This window comes from Takifugu flavidus, chromosome 1, assembly GCF_003711565.1.
Source record: "Takifugu flavidus isolate HTHZ2018 chromosome 1, ASM371156v2, whole genome shotgun sequence".
NCBI classification, from domain to species: Eukaryota; Metazoa; Chordata; class Actinopteri; order Tetraodontiformes; family Tetraodontidae; genus Takifugu; species Takifugu flavidus.
Window position 1 is genome coordinate 15,739,429 of NC_079520.1, and position 15,553 is coordinate 15,754,981.

The window sequence follows — 15,553 nt, forward strand, 5'->3', positions numbered from 1 at the left end:
TGTGTTGCACCTCCATTTTTACCCTTTCACTCCTCATTACTTAACTACTTGAAATTTCCATAAGGGGGCAGTAAAGAACAAAGAATAAATGGGTTCAGACAGACCAGTAGCAGGTCCTGAACCCAGCCTAGCTGGTGCCCCCCTCCCCCCGCACCCGAGAGGGAGTCATTCAAATGTCATGTGCTTGATAAACAGTCAAATCAATGTTTCACCACAGTCACATTGTTGGCGTGAAGGTTCCCCCTTTAGCTCCAGCTGAGTCGTCTCCACCTGCACTCTACATCTTCTTCTGCCTTTGTGGCTCTTCTGCATCCTCCACCACATCCTGGCCGAACGGGCTGAACGGACATCTACAGATGTCACATGGGCCGTTGCTCCGTGTGAGAAATGTGGCACAATTTTCGACATCTCCACGAGACAATTGCGGATTAGGCTAAACTTTACTGAGCACAATTATTTGAAAAGCTGGTAGAGCATCAATAATTTAGCAGCACTAAAGCAAGTTTGGCATCAGGCTTTGCCTCATTGTATTTATTCCTGATAATAATCTGCTTAGACATTACAGGAAATGAAGAGTAGACCGCTACTGGGGACCATTGAAACACAGCCCACAGGAGGCTGCTGGGGAGGTGCTGGGAGTGAACTTCAAGTGAGCTCGGAGCAGCACGGAGCAGCACGGAGGAGCATGGAGCAGGAGGGAGCAGCTCGGAGCAGCAGGGAGCAGCACGGAGGAGCATGGAGCAGCAGGGAGCAGCACGGAGGAGCAGGGAGCAGCGCGGAGCAGCACAGAGCCGGACACGGCAGCACGGAGCAGCACGGAGCAGCACGGAGCAGCATGAAGGAGCATGGAGCAGCACAGAGGAGCACGGAGCAGCACGGAGCAGCAGTGGCAGCGCACAGCAATCAAGAATGAGCAGGTAAACTGTGGGGTTGGGTAATTAGCCTGCCCTAATCCCCCTAGGTGAGCACACGACGGGTCAGCTAACCACAATTTGTGGCGCTTGAGTTGCCTAAACTACGGGCAGCTCTGCAGGCTCCGCATCACGTGCGATTATTGCAGCTTCTTCAGATATGGAGTCTCGGTGGAAGCGAGCTGCTCAGATTTTACTCCCGTGATTCTATATTAAATATCCTCAGCTGTGCCTGCCTCCCTGGCAGCGCCGCGGCTCATCGCTGTGCGCCAAAGTCATTTGTGTGCTTAAAAAAAACAGGCTTTAATCCCCTTTGTTCCCCCGCATCTTGCGCTGAGCCTTTCCCTCCTGACCCGAGGGCGCCGTTTATTTTGCACCAAAAACATCAGAGTTGTGCAACAAAAGGCTGAAGTTATTCCTAGCGTCTGTGTAATTGCGATCCGACCCGTGCCTGTGGCAGATGGCTTCCTTCCCACATGCAGACAAAAATCGCATTTCTCTTTCATCTTTAGCTCATCTTCAAGAGATGAGCAGAAAGGTCAAAGGTCATGACCCAGCCCAAATGTGTCCATACTAAACGTCAGAGCATCTTTTGTCTCAAGGCAGGAAGCGTTAGTCAAAGCCCCTCTCTTTCTCTGACCATGACAATCTTGACCCTGTGAGGTGCATTAGCATTTGTTAGCATCAATTAGGAATTCTATTCTACACCTTTTATTCACAAATTTGACAAAACCCAGGTATTGTAAGAGCTTTAGGCTACAGACCCTGATTTCCTGCCCCCGACTTCCTACAGTCAGACAGTAGCTGGTGGTCGCTGATGGAAACCAACAGCATCTGGCCCAGTGTTTGTCCCTGTGGCCGGTTGCCTGAGCTGCTTCAGTATTATCGTTCCCTCTCTCTGTGCAATTTATGTCTAAGTCCTCACAAAGGCCAAAATACGAGGATGTGTGTTTTATGTCCCCAGTATATGACAGTGTGTGTGTGTGTGTGTGTGTGTGTGTGTGTGTGTGTGTGTGTGTGTTCCTAGGTGTCTGCAACTCAAATTCATCCCAGAGCTGCATCCAACTTGCACAGGCGCGTGCACACACACACACACACACACACACACGCACACACACACACACACACACACACACACACACACACACACACACACACACACGTCTATAGTTCAAACATGCAGACGCCTACACATGCTTGTGAGGTTACACGAGAATCAGTCTAATAAAGCCGGCTTGACTCGTGTGGGAGGAAAACCACTTTGATTTATTCTTTACGCGCTACATCTGTCACTGCCAGAGGATTGTTTGGATTTTATTTACTTCACTTAAGGCACTGTGCACCCAGAAAAGAGAAAATAAAGCAAATGCAGGTCTCATCTCAACGATTGAGTGATACACCTGGTCTTTAATGGCGGGTGACCTTCAGGACAGCGGAACTAACGTGAACGTGAGACACTTCACAAACTGACTGATCTCAGGAACATTGTGTGTGTGTGTGTGTGTGTGTGTGTGTGTGTGTGGTGTGTAGCGAGTAAACACAAACCCGTGATCACAGCTGTAGTAGTCCTGGGTGTAGTAATCCTGTCCTGGGTCGATGCCGGACTCCATCGATAACTCCTGTTAGAGCGACACACACACACTGCATCAGTCTGTAGTACTGCACACACACACACACACACACACACACACACACACACACGCACACACACACACACACACACACACACACACACACACGTGCACACACTCACAGGTATCTGTATTGCCTAACCTGCCAACCAGGCCTGCTAACCCACTCAGCTCTAGCTTTTGTAATTCATGTCTTTGCATGTATGATTTATGTCTATTCTCTCCTTCATCTGCCCCCCCACCCCCTCCTCCTTTGCCTTTCCAGCAGGAGGGTCCCCCTTCATTAGCCTGGTCCTGGTTGAGGTTTTTTCCTGTTAAAAGGGAGTGTTTCCTTGCCACTGTTGCTGTTTGGAGGTCAGGCCCTGGGTTCTCTGAGACAATTCTGATTGTAATAGGCGCTATTTGTATATAAAGATGAACTGAAATGACATAATACATTACTAATCATTAATTATAAATTCTAACATCAACTTTAAAACCCCGTCTTTTATGTCAAACAGCCCTTTAAAGTTGTGTGGCCCAGCAAGAAGGCCCCAATATACAAACACGGCCCCACTTTGTCAGTAGAACTAGTATTTGGCTACTTATTATGTCTCTAGTTCCTTGACCTCTTCAAACGACAACAATCAAGTGAAACACACACGCATGCACACACACGTGCACACAGTCAGGAAGTAGACAGAGTACCTCCGGTCTGAGCAGAAAGGGTCTCAGCAGTTGTTGTGTCTGCCAGAGGATGACAAGACACATGAAACATGTTCCAAACACGACACTTCTGTTTAGCTGAGGTCAGCAAACAGCTGGAAACAGCTGTGTCTTTTCCCTTCTTGTCATTGTCAGTCCAACATGTTTGATTCTTTTTTTATTAGTTTACATTTGAGGCTGTGGCTCAGATTCATGCTGCTCTGATGCACAGAGATAAACCAGGACAGGAGGAATCAAGGGGCACTGCAAATTCAAGTGGGGTGTCATGCAGCAAGGCCGACGTGCAGAGTCCTACCTCATGCTGCCCGTATCCTCGTCTGGAAGATCAGAGAGAGAGAGAGGGGAAACCGCTGAGCAACGTTCACAGAAAACACAAATGAGCCTGATTTATGTGGCGCTGCCGCTCGCTGTGCAGGTGACGGCATCTTCAGGACCTGAACCGAGTCGACTGCTGGGAAATGTATCACTTGTTATCCAGCGCAACAATTAGCTGTGTGAAAGGAAGAGCGGCAACAAACAAGTAAACGAGCCTCTCGGAAACCCTGTTGTTCACAGCCATGAACTGTCATTTACAACCTTAGTGAGGCTTTAAGCAACATGACACGGCGCTCTGCATCTCCAGGAAGAGGACATGATGGCGCTGACGCAACTTAATGATTCAGCAGTAAATTTGGAATCCGAAAAGAGCCGGGTCATTCGTCCTCCAGCTGAGCTGGATTGGGAATTTCTAGGGTCAAATCTCAACAAGCACCAGCATGTTTGCTAGTTTATAGGGTGCATCAGGGGTACTGAGCACAAACAACACTGACAAACAGAGCAGAGCCGACTGGCCGCTCTGCTCCACCAGCGTGAACCCGTCCTGCCCTCTGATTGGTCGGAACACTCTGCTGCGTTTCGGAGAGCAGGTAGGTTCACAACAGTTTAACTAAGTTTTGCAGAGCTTTTTTTTAAAATGATTTTTCTCAGAAAGAAACTGCTTCTGTCACAACAGGCCGCTCCCAACCCTCCATACTGTTTTCACTTATGTAGTACGGAAATAAACCAGTTTAAAGAAACTGTCAAGAATTGGGAACCCCGTGAAGCTCTTGTTCTAAAAGAAAAAGAACAGTAACAACAGAAAAAGTCCTGAAACAGCCGCGCTAATGGAACAGGTTGGAAGAAAAGTAAAAAGAACAATCAAATATCCGAAGGTCCATAGATCCGAGGTGTGCTGGCAGCAGGAAGGACTGTCACATGGAGCCAATGAGCTGGCCAAATGAAGACGTACGACTCAACATCAAACGGGTGACTTTCAGAGGACGCTCCGGGTTCGCCCTTCACTCCTCCACGCACGTGCACCAGCATTCTCAACAACATTCCCCGCGCGTGCTGCTTCTCTGTTCTTTTAAAACTTCGATTAAAAAAAATATGACATCACAGGGTGTATATATGACATATTTCCTGGAAAAAGCCTTCCAGACAGTTGGGATGCATTTGAGGAAAGCTGTGCTTTCTTCCTGAGGAAGAGGATGAATCCACTCAGGCAGGAGGGAACGATTACTGGCCAGATCTAAAACACAAGACCTCCCTTCCCTTCACTGTCTGACCTGCTGTCGCTCCTTTGTCAGCTCCGTCCTAAGGTCCTCCCTCTCCGTGTCTGTCTCCCCTTTGCTTTCTAAACTCTGGCTCATTTCAGAAGAGAGAACCCCAGAAAATATCAGAACCTTTTGATTTCTAAAATAGACCTGCAGGGAACAGAGGTCCACACACACACACACACACACACACACACACACACACACACACACACACACACACACACACACACACACACACACACACGTTGATTGTCTCCCTGATGCATTCAGTTTTCCTTTTCATCTTGGTTGCTGTTGATTGTTGTTTTTCTTATACAGTGGTTAGGGTTCTGCTGTTTTTGGGATCACATTTTAGTCTTCTAGCAGACCTTTTTGTCCAAGCAATTGAGACCTATGTGACTAAACGACAACCTTACAGTCCTAAACTAGCGGTTATGAGTGCATCTAGCAGCTAAGAGTGCAGAGGGAGTGAAGAGGGATATAAACAGGAGGTGAAACGAGATAGGGTGAGAAAAATGAGTGTTGTTAGGAGAGCAGGGGCTTCTGGGAAGAGCTGTGTCTTCAAGAGCTGCTTAAAGGAAGAGAGGGCTGCCCCTGCTGACAGAGCTGGGGAGTAGTCAGTGTGGGAGACCACCATGCCTTGTTCCAGCAGCTGGGGGGCATGCTGGGGTCGGAACGGCCCGATTGATTCTGATCTGGGGGAGAGAGGCTACATGATCAATAAAACTTCAGTTGATCATCAATCATGACTCCAAGATTTCAAACAGCCTTGTTAGGAGCAAGAGGCAAGGTGTTATTTTTGATGTCTGTTAATGTCATGAATGACTGTTGGCTCAGTTCTAGCAAGGTTAGGTTGGAGGTGGCGGTCCTGCATCATGCAGATGTGTCCCAAAGACAGTGGGAGATCTCGGCACGATGCCTCAATGAACGCCAAGATAGGAAAGATTCAAACGAGGATCACTGCATCACTGCCAGTGATGATGCGTTGGTTGAGTGTATCAAATGCCCAAACGCGGATAAGTCGAGCATGATGTATCATTTACAATGTTCAGCAAAGCAGACGGACTGAGAAACACGGGCTCACACAGCAGCAAGACAGAGGCAGCCATGCAGTTGTTGATTTACCTGTGTGATGTTCACCACAGCATGTGTTGTCATGGGAAATGAGGCGACTGAAGCAGTGAAGACATGAAAACTTTGGCAAAAAAAAGGAGTTGTGTTTGAAAAATAGCTATTAGCCCTGTTGGTGCAGTTAGCTGTGTTGCCTCAGAACGATCTTCCTTGGATGAACTGATGACATGAGTGTGTGTGTGTGTGTGTGTGTGTGTGTGTGTGTGTGTGTGTGTGTGTGTGTTGTACATTCTAATAATAAGTCCCAAAATATGCATTTGACCTGCAAAGTGAGGACATCTTTGGGAAGAGAGGATGTTTTGGCTGTCTCCCCTGACTGGTTGAGAGTTAAGACAAGGTTTTAAGGTTGAGGTTAGAATTAGGTTTAGAGTAGGGTTGGGGGGTTAGTTAGGATGGTTAGGGTAAGGTAAGATGTGCGCTGAGACTAAACGTCTCTGTGTGTCTGCGTTAGTGGCTGGCTGCTAATTCCAGCGCATAAACAAGTCTCCAGTAAAATGATTATGATTTTCTTCTTTTTCTTGTTTCACTGTAGCTGCAGAGACAGAAAGCAAGAAATGGCAAAGCTCTCTCAGATCATATCAAGCTCCACCAATAAAATCCTTCTACTTTTTTTATCATGACCATTATGTCCCATGCAGGGTTGCAGAGCAGCTGCTGGAACTTATCCCAGCTGCATACAGGCAAAGCACGTAGAAAGAAAGAGTTGCCAGCTCTTCACGGAGCCCTATCTTTGTATCCTGCTCAAGAGTACCTTCCAGCAAGCTTTGTCTGCAGCCAGGACTGGAACCCAGAACATTCTGCTTCTCAGCCAAGTCGTCAACAGCCTGAGCTGCGACCACCCATGTGAAAATATGAAGGCTAACAGAACACTGCAGAAGCAGCACAGACGAGTCCAAACACCAAACACTCTGGAAATGAGAGCTAAGGAAATAAAAAACAGCAGAAAAATGTGAGAATATGGGTGAAAAGTAGAAGAAAAACAGCATAGTGGAACATAGACAATGCCATTTTAATGAGGAAATGCTTTACTGACACAGTTACCAGTGTTCTTGTTCTGCATTGAGATCAAAGAGATCAAAGATGAGTAAACCAATAACCGTCTAAACACTAAGACACATTTCTACAGTCAGAACCTTTAATGTTCTGGCGCAGATATAGAACCTGGGAACGGCTTCTTTTACTACAGCATATAAAAGTGAGTCATATTCTACCAAGACTGACTGTTCTGATGTGTTCCACCATCACCAGACTGGTACCAGTTCAGAGAAACCCTGGTCCCTTTCATTTATCCGCAAACGAATGTCAGTCACAACTGAAATAATGAAACGCAACAAGGGTCATTTTAGTGGTAAAATAATTATAGAGATAAGCCTTTCAAAAACCCATGTAGCTAAATATTACACATTGTTCCACTGTAGCTTCAGTCACGGTCCTGCTTTTACTCATCATCAGGATTTGGAGCACAGAGAGAGAGAGAGAGAGAGAGAGAGAGAGAGAGAGAGAGAGAGAGAGAGGGAGAGATGAATTTAACAGGTTTCTATGAGATGAGGAAGCGGTAATAACAAAATATAGGAGTGAAGCTACATGCACATGATAAAACCTAACATAAAATGAAGAGTAAAAACAAAATATAAAAAGCAGTGTGGAGCAAGAGTTCGCATCCAGTAGAGACGAGTCCGACGCTCTCCATCGCGCCTCCACCATGGAGCCTCTGAGCATTAGCATAGCAGGAGCTGGCCATCCGGTGGACTGATACAAGAGTTAGCATGGATATAAGACATTAGCGTAAACCGTGGCTGAGGACAGTCCAGACAGGCAGGCTTTGATGTCTTTTTGGCTGTCCAGTTTCAAAGAAAGACAGAAATCAAGCTACTGTCGGAACCTCCACACTTGATGGTCGTGTTGTCCCTGTGATCCAGACATGAGTGTGATTCTTTTTTATTTTTACAGGAACTGAACATGGCCAGCTGGGATGAATCTACTTTCTTCCTCCCAAAGATTTGAAACCCCTCACTGCTCAGCGCTGATCAGCCTTCCGGTCTGAATGTTCCGGGTCTAGAGGATGGTGGACTGGGAGGGAAAGCGTTTCTCCAGTTCCTCCACAATGGAGTTCATGTTTTTATTGGGCTGTGCAGGAGCCTCATCTGCCTCCTGCCCCTTAGCGCCCCCACCGCCCTCCGCTTCTGCTCCGACCCCTAACACGGCGTCCAGCGAGTCCAGTGAGTCCAGGGAATCCACGGAGTTCCGACTCTTCATGACCTTTTTGATGGGGATCTGTTTCTGGTCGATTTGGCTGAACATATTGGCCACAGACTTCTCAATGTCTGCGATGTTCTGGATGTTCTTCAGGATACCTTTAAGCTCCTTTCGAGGAGTTTCGGGCTCTGTGGTGGGAGCAGGGGGCGGTGTTGGCCGGAGAGACACTGGCCGCAGCGTTGGTGCCTCCGAAAGGGACGGGAGGACGAAGGTGGATGGATGCAGGAGTGAGGGGGACAGCGGGGGAGGCAACGGAGGCGGCGGTGGTGGTGGTGGTGGTGGTGGTGGTGGTGTGGTGGTGGTGGTGGTGGTGGTGGTGGTGGGAGAGTAGGTGTTGTACTTTCTGTCTGGGTGGGGTGAGGAGAATCCCCAGGCGGTGGTGGGGGAGGTGATAACGGATGGTGCGGAGGTGGAGGAGAGGAAGGAGGCAGAGGAGAAGGTGTGGGGGGTGGAGGAGGTGGCGATGAAGGGGGTGGTGGTGGAGGAGGAGGAGTCGATGGAGGATCAGGGATGAGCTCCACTTGGACCTGTAGTCTGTCCGCACCTCCCTGGTTTCCTGTTAGATTGGCCCCGAAGCGCCGCAGCACCGGAGGCGTGGGCTTATGACTGGGCGGGGGGGTCCCTCCGTCACTCTGGGTGACGATAATGCTCGGGGGGCCGATGGCCTGGGGCGACGTGAGCTCTGGGAAGATGGACAGGATGATGTCGGGCGACAGGGATCCCTGGGAATCTCTGGTTCTTCTCTGGGTCATTTCCTGGAGCGCCTGCTGCTCGAACTGTCGCGCCTGTTCCTTCACCGTCAACTTGGGCTCCAGACTTGGGCTCCCCAGCAGGTCTGAGTCCAGCCCCCGGTCAAATCCCGAGTCCAGACCCGCATCTTTGCTCTCTTTGAATTCAGCCTTGAGGAGCTCGAGCTCCCACTGCACCGGGTCCATGACCACCTGCCTCCTCAGAGTGTCGTACATGTCCCTGCGGTGCAGCCTGGATGGAAGAGTCCAGCTGTGTCCACCCCCTGACCCCCATCTGTTCTCACTGCCGACGTAGCCACCAAAGCCCACGTCCCCCCCCTGGGAGCTGAGCCTCAGCCAGGCCTCCCGGAGGCCTTTCCTGGATGGGGAAAAATGCCCCAGAAGATCTTTTTTCCTCTGGCTTTTCCCCAAAATCTCGGGGCTGCTCAGGGTCCCGTCCTCGTGGTAGATGGGGTTTTTGATGGTAAGAGGGTTTTCATCCGAGAGGAAAGTGATGCTGGACTCAGATTTGGGCACATTATGGAGCACGCCGCCGTTAGCGACGCACTGACGGTGGGCGGCGATGGCTCGGGTGGCAAAATCTGTGATGAGACGCTGGCGGTCGCTTTCGTCCAGGCTGCCGGCTCTCCCGCCACCGCTGTGGTTCGACCGACTGGTGCATGGATAGAAAGGAGACGAGAGAAGTGATGGAATGAAGACGGGAAGAGTGAAAAACGAACTAACTAAAAGGGAGTTTTCTGCGCCGTGACCTTCTTCTCCTCACTTTTCTGCTTCCAAACCTCCCTCTGCTGTATTTGGGTCACAACTGTCAACATGCAGCAACCTTGAATTCTATTGGTTAGATCAGGTCAGTCTGAAAATCTTTTATTTCATACAGTATCTGCCACATTATATTAACATGATATGGAACATGTTGGTTCCATGTTGACTTTTGATCTGTGACCCTTCTGCTTGGTAACGATGGTGGTGACTACACAGCTCAGCGCTCTCCTTCAGTACAGAGACTTCCTGCTGAATGTAACCATCAACTGTTGTTTCTCATGTGGACATATTATGGTATGTAGGCATATATATCTTTACATAAAATAGAACAATAATCTTAGATGCTAATACCAAAAGCAGAAAAATGCAGAATATGAACAGGCACACGAAATAAAGTGTAGGCAAAACAAAATAATGCAACAGATGAAATGATCTGACGACAGCAGACTGTCACAGAAAGAAAAGAGCTCAGAAAAGTGCAGAGAGGACAGTTAGACAAGACAAAAAACTGAAATGTTGCCATCTGCTATCACGCTAGGCTACAAAGCCGACTCTAAAGGGGTGTCTTGGGTGGGATCGAAGTCATGGATCACAGAGAGTTTGCAGTTTGTTCTGATGGACTCATTTGTGAATGGACTCATCATTGACCTCTGCAGAATCCTGGTCTCTTTGAAAACATTGTAGTTCAACGACATGGTGCTCACTGAAACTACAGCATTATCGGGGGGTCGCTAAACGCTAAGCTCTCTAAAAAGCTAATACTATGGAGTAGTCACAGTCAGACACAAACAGACTCACTTTTGTCTGGAGAGATGAAATAAATGAATGCATCAGAGGGCAGAGGCAGGAGGGGAGGAGATGGAATTACAGAGTTAAAATGCAATATTCACACTGATTTCTTGCTTAGATGTAGAGAAAATTTCAAGGTTAGCATGAAAAATACAAAAGAGGGCGGTGCAGAAAAGATATGACGCTTTGTTAAACGCAGGCGGAAGTGAGAAGAGTGAGGCCGAATTAGAGAATAATTACCAAGGGACATGCGATTACTGCATTGCTGATATTGAGTAAAGCTGCACAATTTCCCCCAGCGAGTTTTATAAAAAAAAAGGTAATAAAATCCAACCCGATCCGGAGAGAAGGCACTGTTAATTAAAAGGATACAAATCCATTAAAATCAGTCTTGTGAGCATTTTAATAATGGACATTAATAATGAATGTGCAAACTTCACCAGGTTCGAAACCCTTCAGGTGCTATTCAGTCATTTCAAAACCGCAGTAACATGCACACACATGGTCACACATGCACGAACACACACCCTCGAACAGTTTTCTGTCTTATCAATCAAATGATTGAACCGGCTCATTTGGTCCTTATCAACTCAGGGCGCCTTTGGCTCAATTCTGTGATATTTAATTTGGTTTATTTCAATTTGATGATTCGAATATGTGTTAATCTTTACACACACTTTTCAGGTGAGTGCTCACACACACACACACACACCACACACACACACACACACACACACACACACACACACACACACATTTATACAGCTAAGTACTCTCATTGGTATAAATCCACCCTACATTTATTTCCCTCGCTCTAAATATCCCCACCAAACCCTTGATCCTGAGAACCAGGATCCTGATCCTGATCCTGACTTGAAACTTTAAACCAAGTCTCAACATTTAAGAACACAATCGAAGGCATGAGGACTGGGGAGAATGGCCCCATTTCACAGGTGAAATGCTTCTGGTCCCCACTATGTAATGTACAATAACACACATACACACACTCAGAATTTCCTACTGGAGCGTTAAGACAAAGTTGAGAGGAATTCTTATCAAGCTTCCGCGCATCAGCAGTTTCTTGCCTCCTCGCCTCCATTAACATCAGAGAAATTTCAGTGTGTAGAAATTGTGTGTGTGTCTGTGTGTGTGTGTGTGTGTGTGTGTGTGTGTGAGGGAGAGTTAGCAAGAAAGAGAAGGGAGAGTTCTGTAAACTCATGAAAAACAGTCTTTCTTACAGTCAGTGATAAAATGGGTAAATAAGTGCAAAGGATGTGTGAAAAGCTGTTAGAATGCTGCACAACTATTTTTGTCTTTTAAGTGTTTCTGTCAGAAGTAATAACAAAACTGCATCAGCATGGAGCAACATTTATCTGTTTAAACAAATATGGCGGACGCTGCAGAGACGTCATTATGTCTGAACAGCAGCCTGATAATGCTGATGATAATGATGATGATGATGATGACGAAGACTTTTCGCCGGACACCACTGAGCTAGAACTCTCGAGGAACATCAGAGAGTCCGCCTTCTAATGAGCTCGCCTCTGTCCTGCCGACCTTCAGAGCCAGAAACCAGAGGAGGAAACAGCAGCGATCCATCTGCGCTCGTTCATGTTCCCAGAAGCGAGATGATCGTTGGTGAGACCGATCTAAGACTGCGGCTCTGCACAGCATCAGTCTGATGGCTGCCAGTTTGAAGGCCAGACGTACTGACGGGGATTTTGTGAGTTGGGGGGGGGGGGTGTTTGGTTGGCTGTGGACGTCGGAGGGAAACGTAAACTGTGTAGGTTGATTTTATCGCCACAGAAAAGCGATGAAAATCTACTATTTGTTTTCGACGTGATTGCGCCGGTGTCTCCTGCTGTGTGACCATCAGCAGAAGCTCTCAGCATTTGTTCTCCTGATGGCATCTCTCTGATCCTGATCAGGAGCTTCGAATTTATGAAACGCAGGCGCTGGAGCGACCGTATGGATCCTCGACCTGCTCCTCGGGATTAAACCCAACCCAAAGTCACGCTGGCTGAACTAGTGACGATCAGGGAGAAGTTCTGGTGATCATGGTGATGATCCTGCCTGGGCTCAGGGCCACTCTTCACTTACATGCTGTTGTCTCCAAGTTCCTCATACAGGTTGTTGGCGGTTCCTCCCCCTGGTTTTCCGGTTGGCAGAGCCATCTGGATACAGGCGGATTTGGCACACTCTGCCTGCCGTCTGGATGAGGGAAGAGGAGGGACAGTCAGAAGTGAACCCACACGGACGTGCACGTCAGCAGGCATGTGTGTACATCTCCGTTGTGCTTGTGAAAGGTGAAGAAACGTTGAGGGTGTCAGGTAGATGATGATTGATTGGTTATCAGTTTGAAAGTGTAAAAGGCCATTTTGTGAAGTGTCGTTATTCCCTTCCGCAGGAGCTGGACTCCAACACGCCCGCATGTTCGCGGCTTCAGAGAAAAGTTGCTTTTGTCAAAATGCACATTTTGAATCCCAGATTTGATTGGCTGCCGTCAGCAGATTAATGGTGGAGAATATGAAAGCGCTACTCACTCTTTGAATCTGGCGGTCGGGGCGGCAGGCGGGGAGGAAAGGGAGAAAGGTTAGTGAAGATATGAAACACTCCATTTTCTACACACATCCTGCAGGTTGTTTGGGGCTCCCTTGTTTGCTGTTAGCAACAGGAGCTAGTGATGGCTCTGCTGATCAGAACCACGCCACCCTCACCAGATGACAGATCTCTGGATGAGAAGGTCCTCCTAAGAACGACCCGCTTTAAAGTGCGCTCCTTCTTTCTGATGAATGGAGCAGCCTTTTACCAGGCTCGGAATTTTCAGAGCGAGGCAGGAAGCCGTGCTGACTCATCGCAGAGAAGACCTGGAAAACAATACTTACCAGAGAAAAGAGGCTGCGAGCGTCATCTGTTTTTACGACTACCCACTTCCTCTAAACTTAACTGCATTTATGACGGGGCTTGTTAACTCTCTGCTCCTGCCTCAGAGACACTTCCTGAAGAAAGAAACTCAGATTGGATGAAACTCGTGTAAACTGCAGAACGGATTATGTCAGCACCGGCCCGGTAATTGATGCCCATATACGACATTTCTGAATTGAAGCAGTGATAGATGATGGATAAAAAATGAACTGGAGTGAGTGGCGCAATATGGATTAACATTTCTTCTGACGGCAATGGAAGCTAGCAAGACAGTTTCAGGTTTTAGTTTTCTTACACCTACAGTCTAAAGAAGCTGTTCCACAGGGCAACAGGTCACAGATCCTTATCCCATTTACCCAAATACTCAAGTTCAGATGACAGAAACTCGGGAAATTGAGTGGAACGGAAGTAGATCCTGTGTCACTGCAGTAAACTAAACTACCAGAAACTACCAGAGAAATGACACAGAATATTAGAAACAAATGGTCTGTGTGGAGTGTGTAGGGTGGGTAGCTCTACACTCCGCCTTTGGCCCCATATGAAGGTTAGTGCTTCATATAAAGCTAATGGCTAACATCTTAGTCTTCAGATACCCTTTTTACTGTCGACTGGTGGAGCAGTTGTTGCTTACAATGCAAGTATAACCAGAGAAATGGAGCTCCTCAGGCAGCTGACTCCGTGTGGCTGACAGCCTTTGTGTTGTATATTTCATTCTGCTTTATTAAGTCATACTCACTGCCTGTAGGTGATGATGACGATCAGGATGGCTGGGATGCAGCAGACTATGATGATCACTGCCAGAGCCAGCAGCGCCCCCTCGGTGTATCCAACAGTCTGGACAGCTTTCTTCACACTTGTCACCACTTCAGGAGTTCGGATCTCCAAAATCCTTCCCCCAGGTGGGAAGAAAGGCTGGAACTCTTTATTGATGTCCAAGAGTTTCCCATCAAGAAACCTTAATGCAGATGCACACAGAGTAGCAACATTCTGACACCTCCTTGCAACCACACGGACTCACAGGCGAGCTGTGTGGTGAAACACTTGTGTTCTACTATATGACAACATTGTCACGTGTTGTGCCCATACTTGTGGAGCTCCTGTCTCGATACGGCTCTATTTGTCAGTGGGTCGATGGCATAAATCATGAGGTCAGACTTGGAGTAGTCCTCCTGCTCCAATCCATCACCATGGCGATGGGGCCCAATTGTTTCCACTACAACCTTTGCTCCTGGTATCTGCTCCTGGACATATCGCTCCAGAATGCTGAGACCAAAAACAGAACATGTGTTTTGAAGAATGGGGGCGTATTGTTTTCACAGTGCAGAGGACCAAGAGAGAGAGGAAAAAGAGGAACAGATAATCCAAAGAAGTATGTGACCCTGAAGATAGAGTGTACACACAGAGACACTCATTTTAATGGCTGACACCTCGGAGACACCTGTTCTCAGGAAGAAAACCCCTGCTAAGCTGTGTGTGGAGGGAGAGGCACCAAGATGGAGAGAAAGTAGGGTAAAAAGCGCTAAACCACCAGCAACATCTAAGGAGAAGATTTGAAAATGTAAATTCACGAACCCCCGAGTACAGTCTGATTTACAAAGCTGGCTAATGGGAATGTTTCTGGCTGTTTGGCTGAGCGGCGCTGTTCTGATGCTCCATCTCTTTTTGACGAAGAGCACCGGCCTTACAAGGACACTTCATGTTGTTAAGAATGCATCTGTGTTTAAACACCAGAGTCTTTGTTCTCTTTTTAAGTGCTGCTGATTTCCCCACGGTAGCAATTACAGCTTCAGTGCTCTCCGAATGCACAAGAGCTGAGTCAAGGTGATGGAACGGAACGGAAACCACACCAACTATGATAGAAAACTTTCAGTTTTTAACTGTTCTTGACTTTTCAGGTCAGCACTGCGAACGTGTTTAATAACCTTCATGAAGAAGAGCCAAAATGGTGGAAAAGGCAGTGAGAATGAAGCTGACCTGAGCAACTTGTTCTTGTTTTTCTCCACATAAGTTGGAGGGACATTAGAGACAACCACCTGCATGTCCAGCTGGTTGACAACAGAAACCTGCGTGACGGAGAAAAGACTTTAACATTAATGATTAAAAATGATTAGAGCTGT

The 15,553-nt window shown here is 47.5% G+C and overlaps 1 protein-coding gene and 2 long non-coding RNA genes across 5 annotated transcripts in view; 1 reads left to right on the top strand and 2 right to left on the bottom strand.

Annotated features, from left to right (window-relative positions):
- LOC130521490 (protocadherin-15-like) overlaps positions 1-15,553 on the bottom strand; it is a 103,678-nt gene that overhangs the window by 4,995 nt on the left and 83,130 nt on the right. The window contains exons 31-37 of one of the 3 annotated variants that reach the window (XM_057025088.1): positions 15,411-15,499; positions 14,523-14,699; positions 14,173-14,391; positions 12,612-12,722; positions 3,543-3,564; positions 3,230-3,268; positions 2,457-2,530 (exon numbers count right to left, since the gene is read on the bottom strand). In XM_057025088.1, the coding sequence (XP_056881068.1) occupies positions 2,457-2,530; positions 3,230-3,268; positions 3,543-3,564; positions 12,612-12,722; positions 14,173-14,391; positions 14,523-14,699; positions 15,411-15,499 (731 nt within the window). The remainder of the gene's footprint in view (positions 1-2,456; positions 2,531-3,229; positions 3,269-3,542; positions 3,565-12,611; positions 12,723-14,172; positions 14,392-14,522; positions 14,700-15,410; positions 15,500-15,553) is intronic. The other 2 variants (XM_057025096.1, XM_057025103.1) reach the window with 2 other exon arrangements.
- LOC130521526 (uncharacterized) lies at positions 10,897-12,605 on the bottom strand. Its single transcript, XR_008949357.1, has 2 exons — positions 12,337-12,605; positions 10,897-12,220 (listed from the first exon to the last, which is right to left on the bottom strand). It is a non-coding gene; the product is annotated as an uncharacterized LOC130521526 (long non-coding RNA).
- Positions 12,690-14,319, top strand: LOC130521521 (uncharacterized). Its single transcript, XR_008949353.1, has 3 exons — positions 12,690-12,841; positions 12,919-13,103; positions 14,182-14,319. It is a non-coding gene; the product is annotated as an uncharacterized LOC130521521 (long non-coding RNA).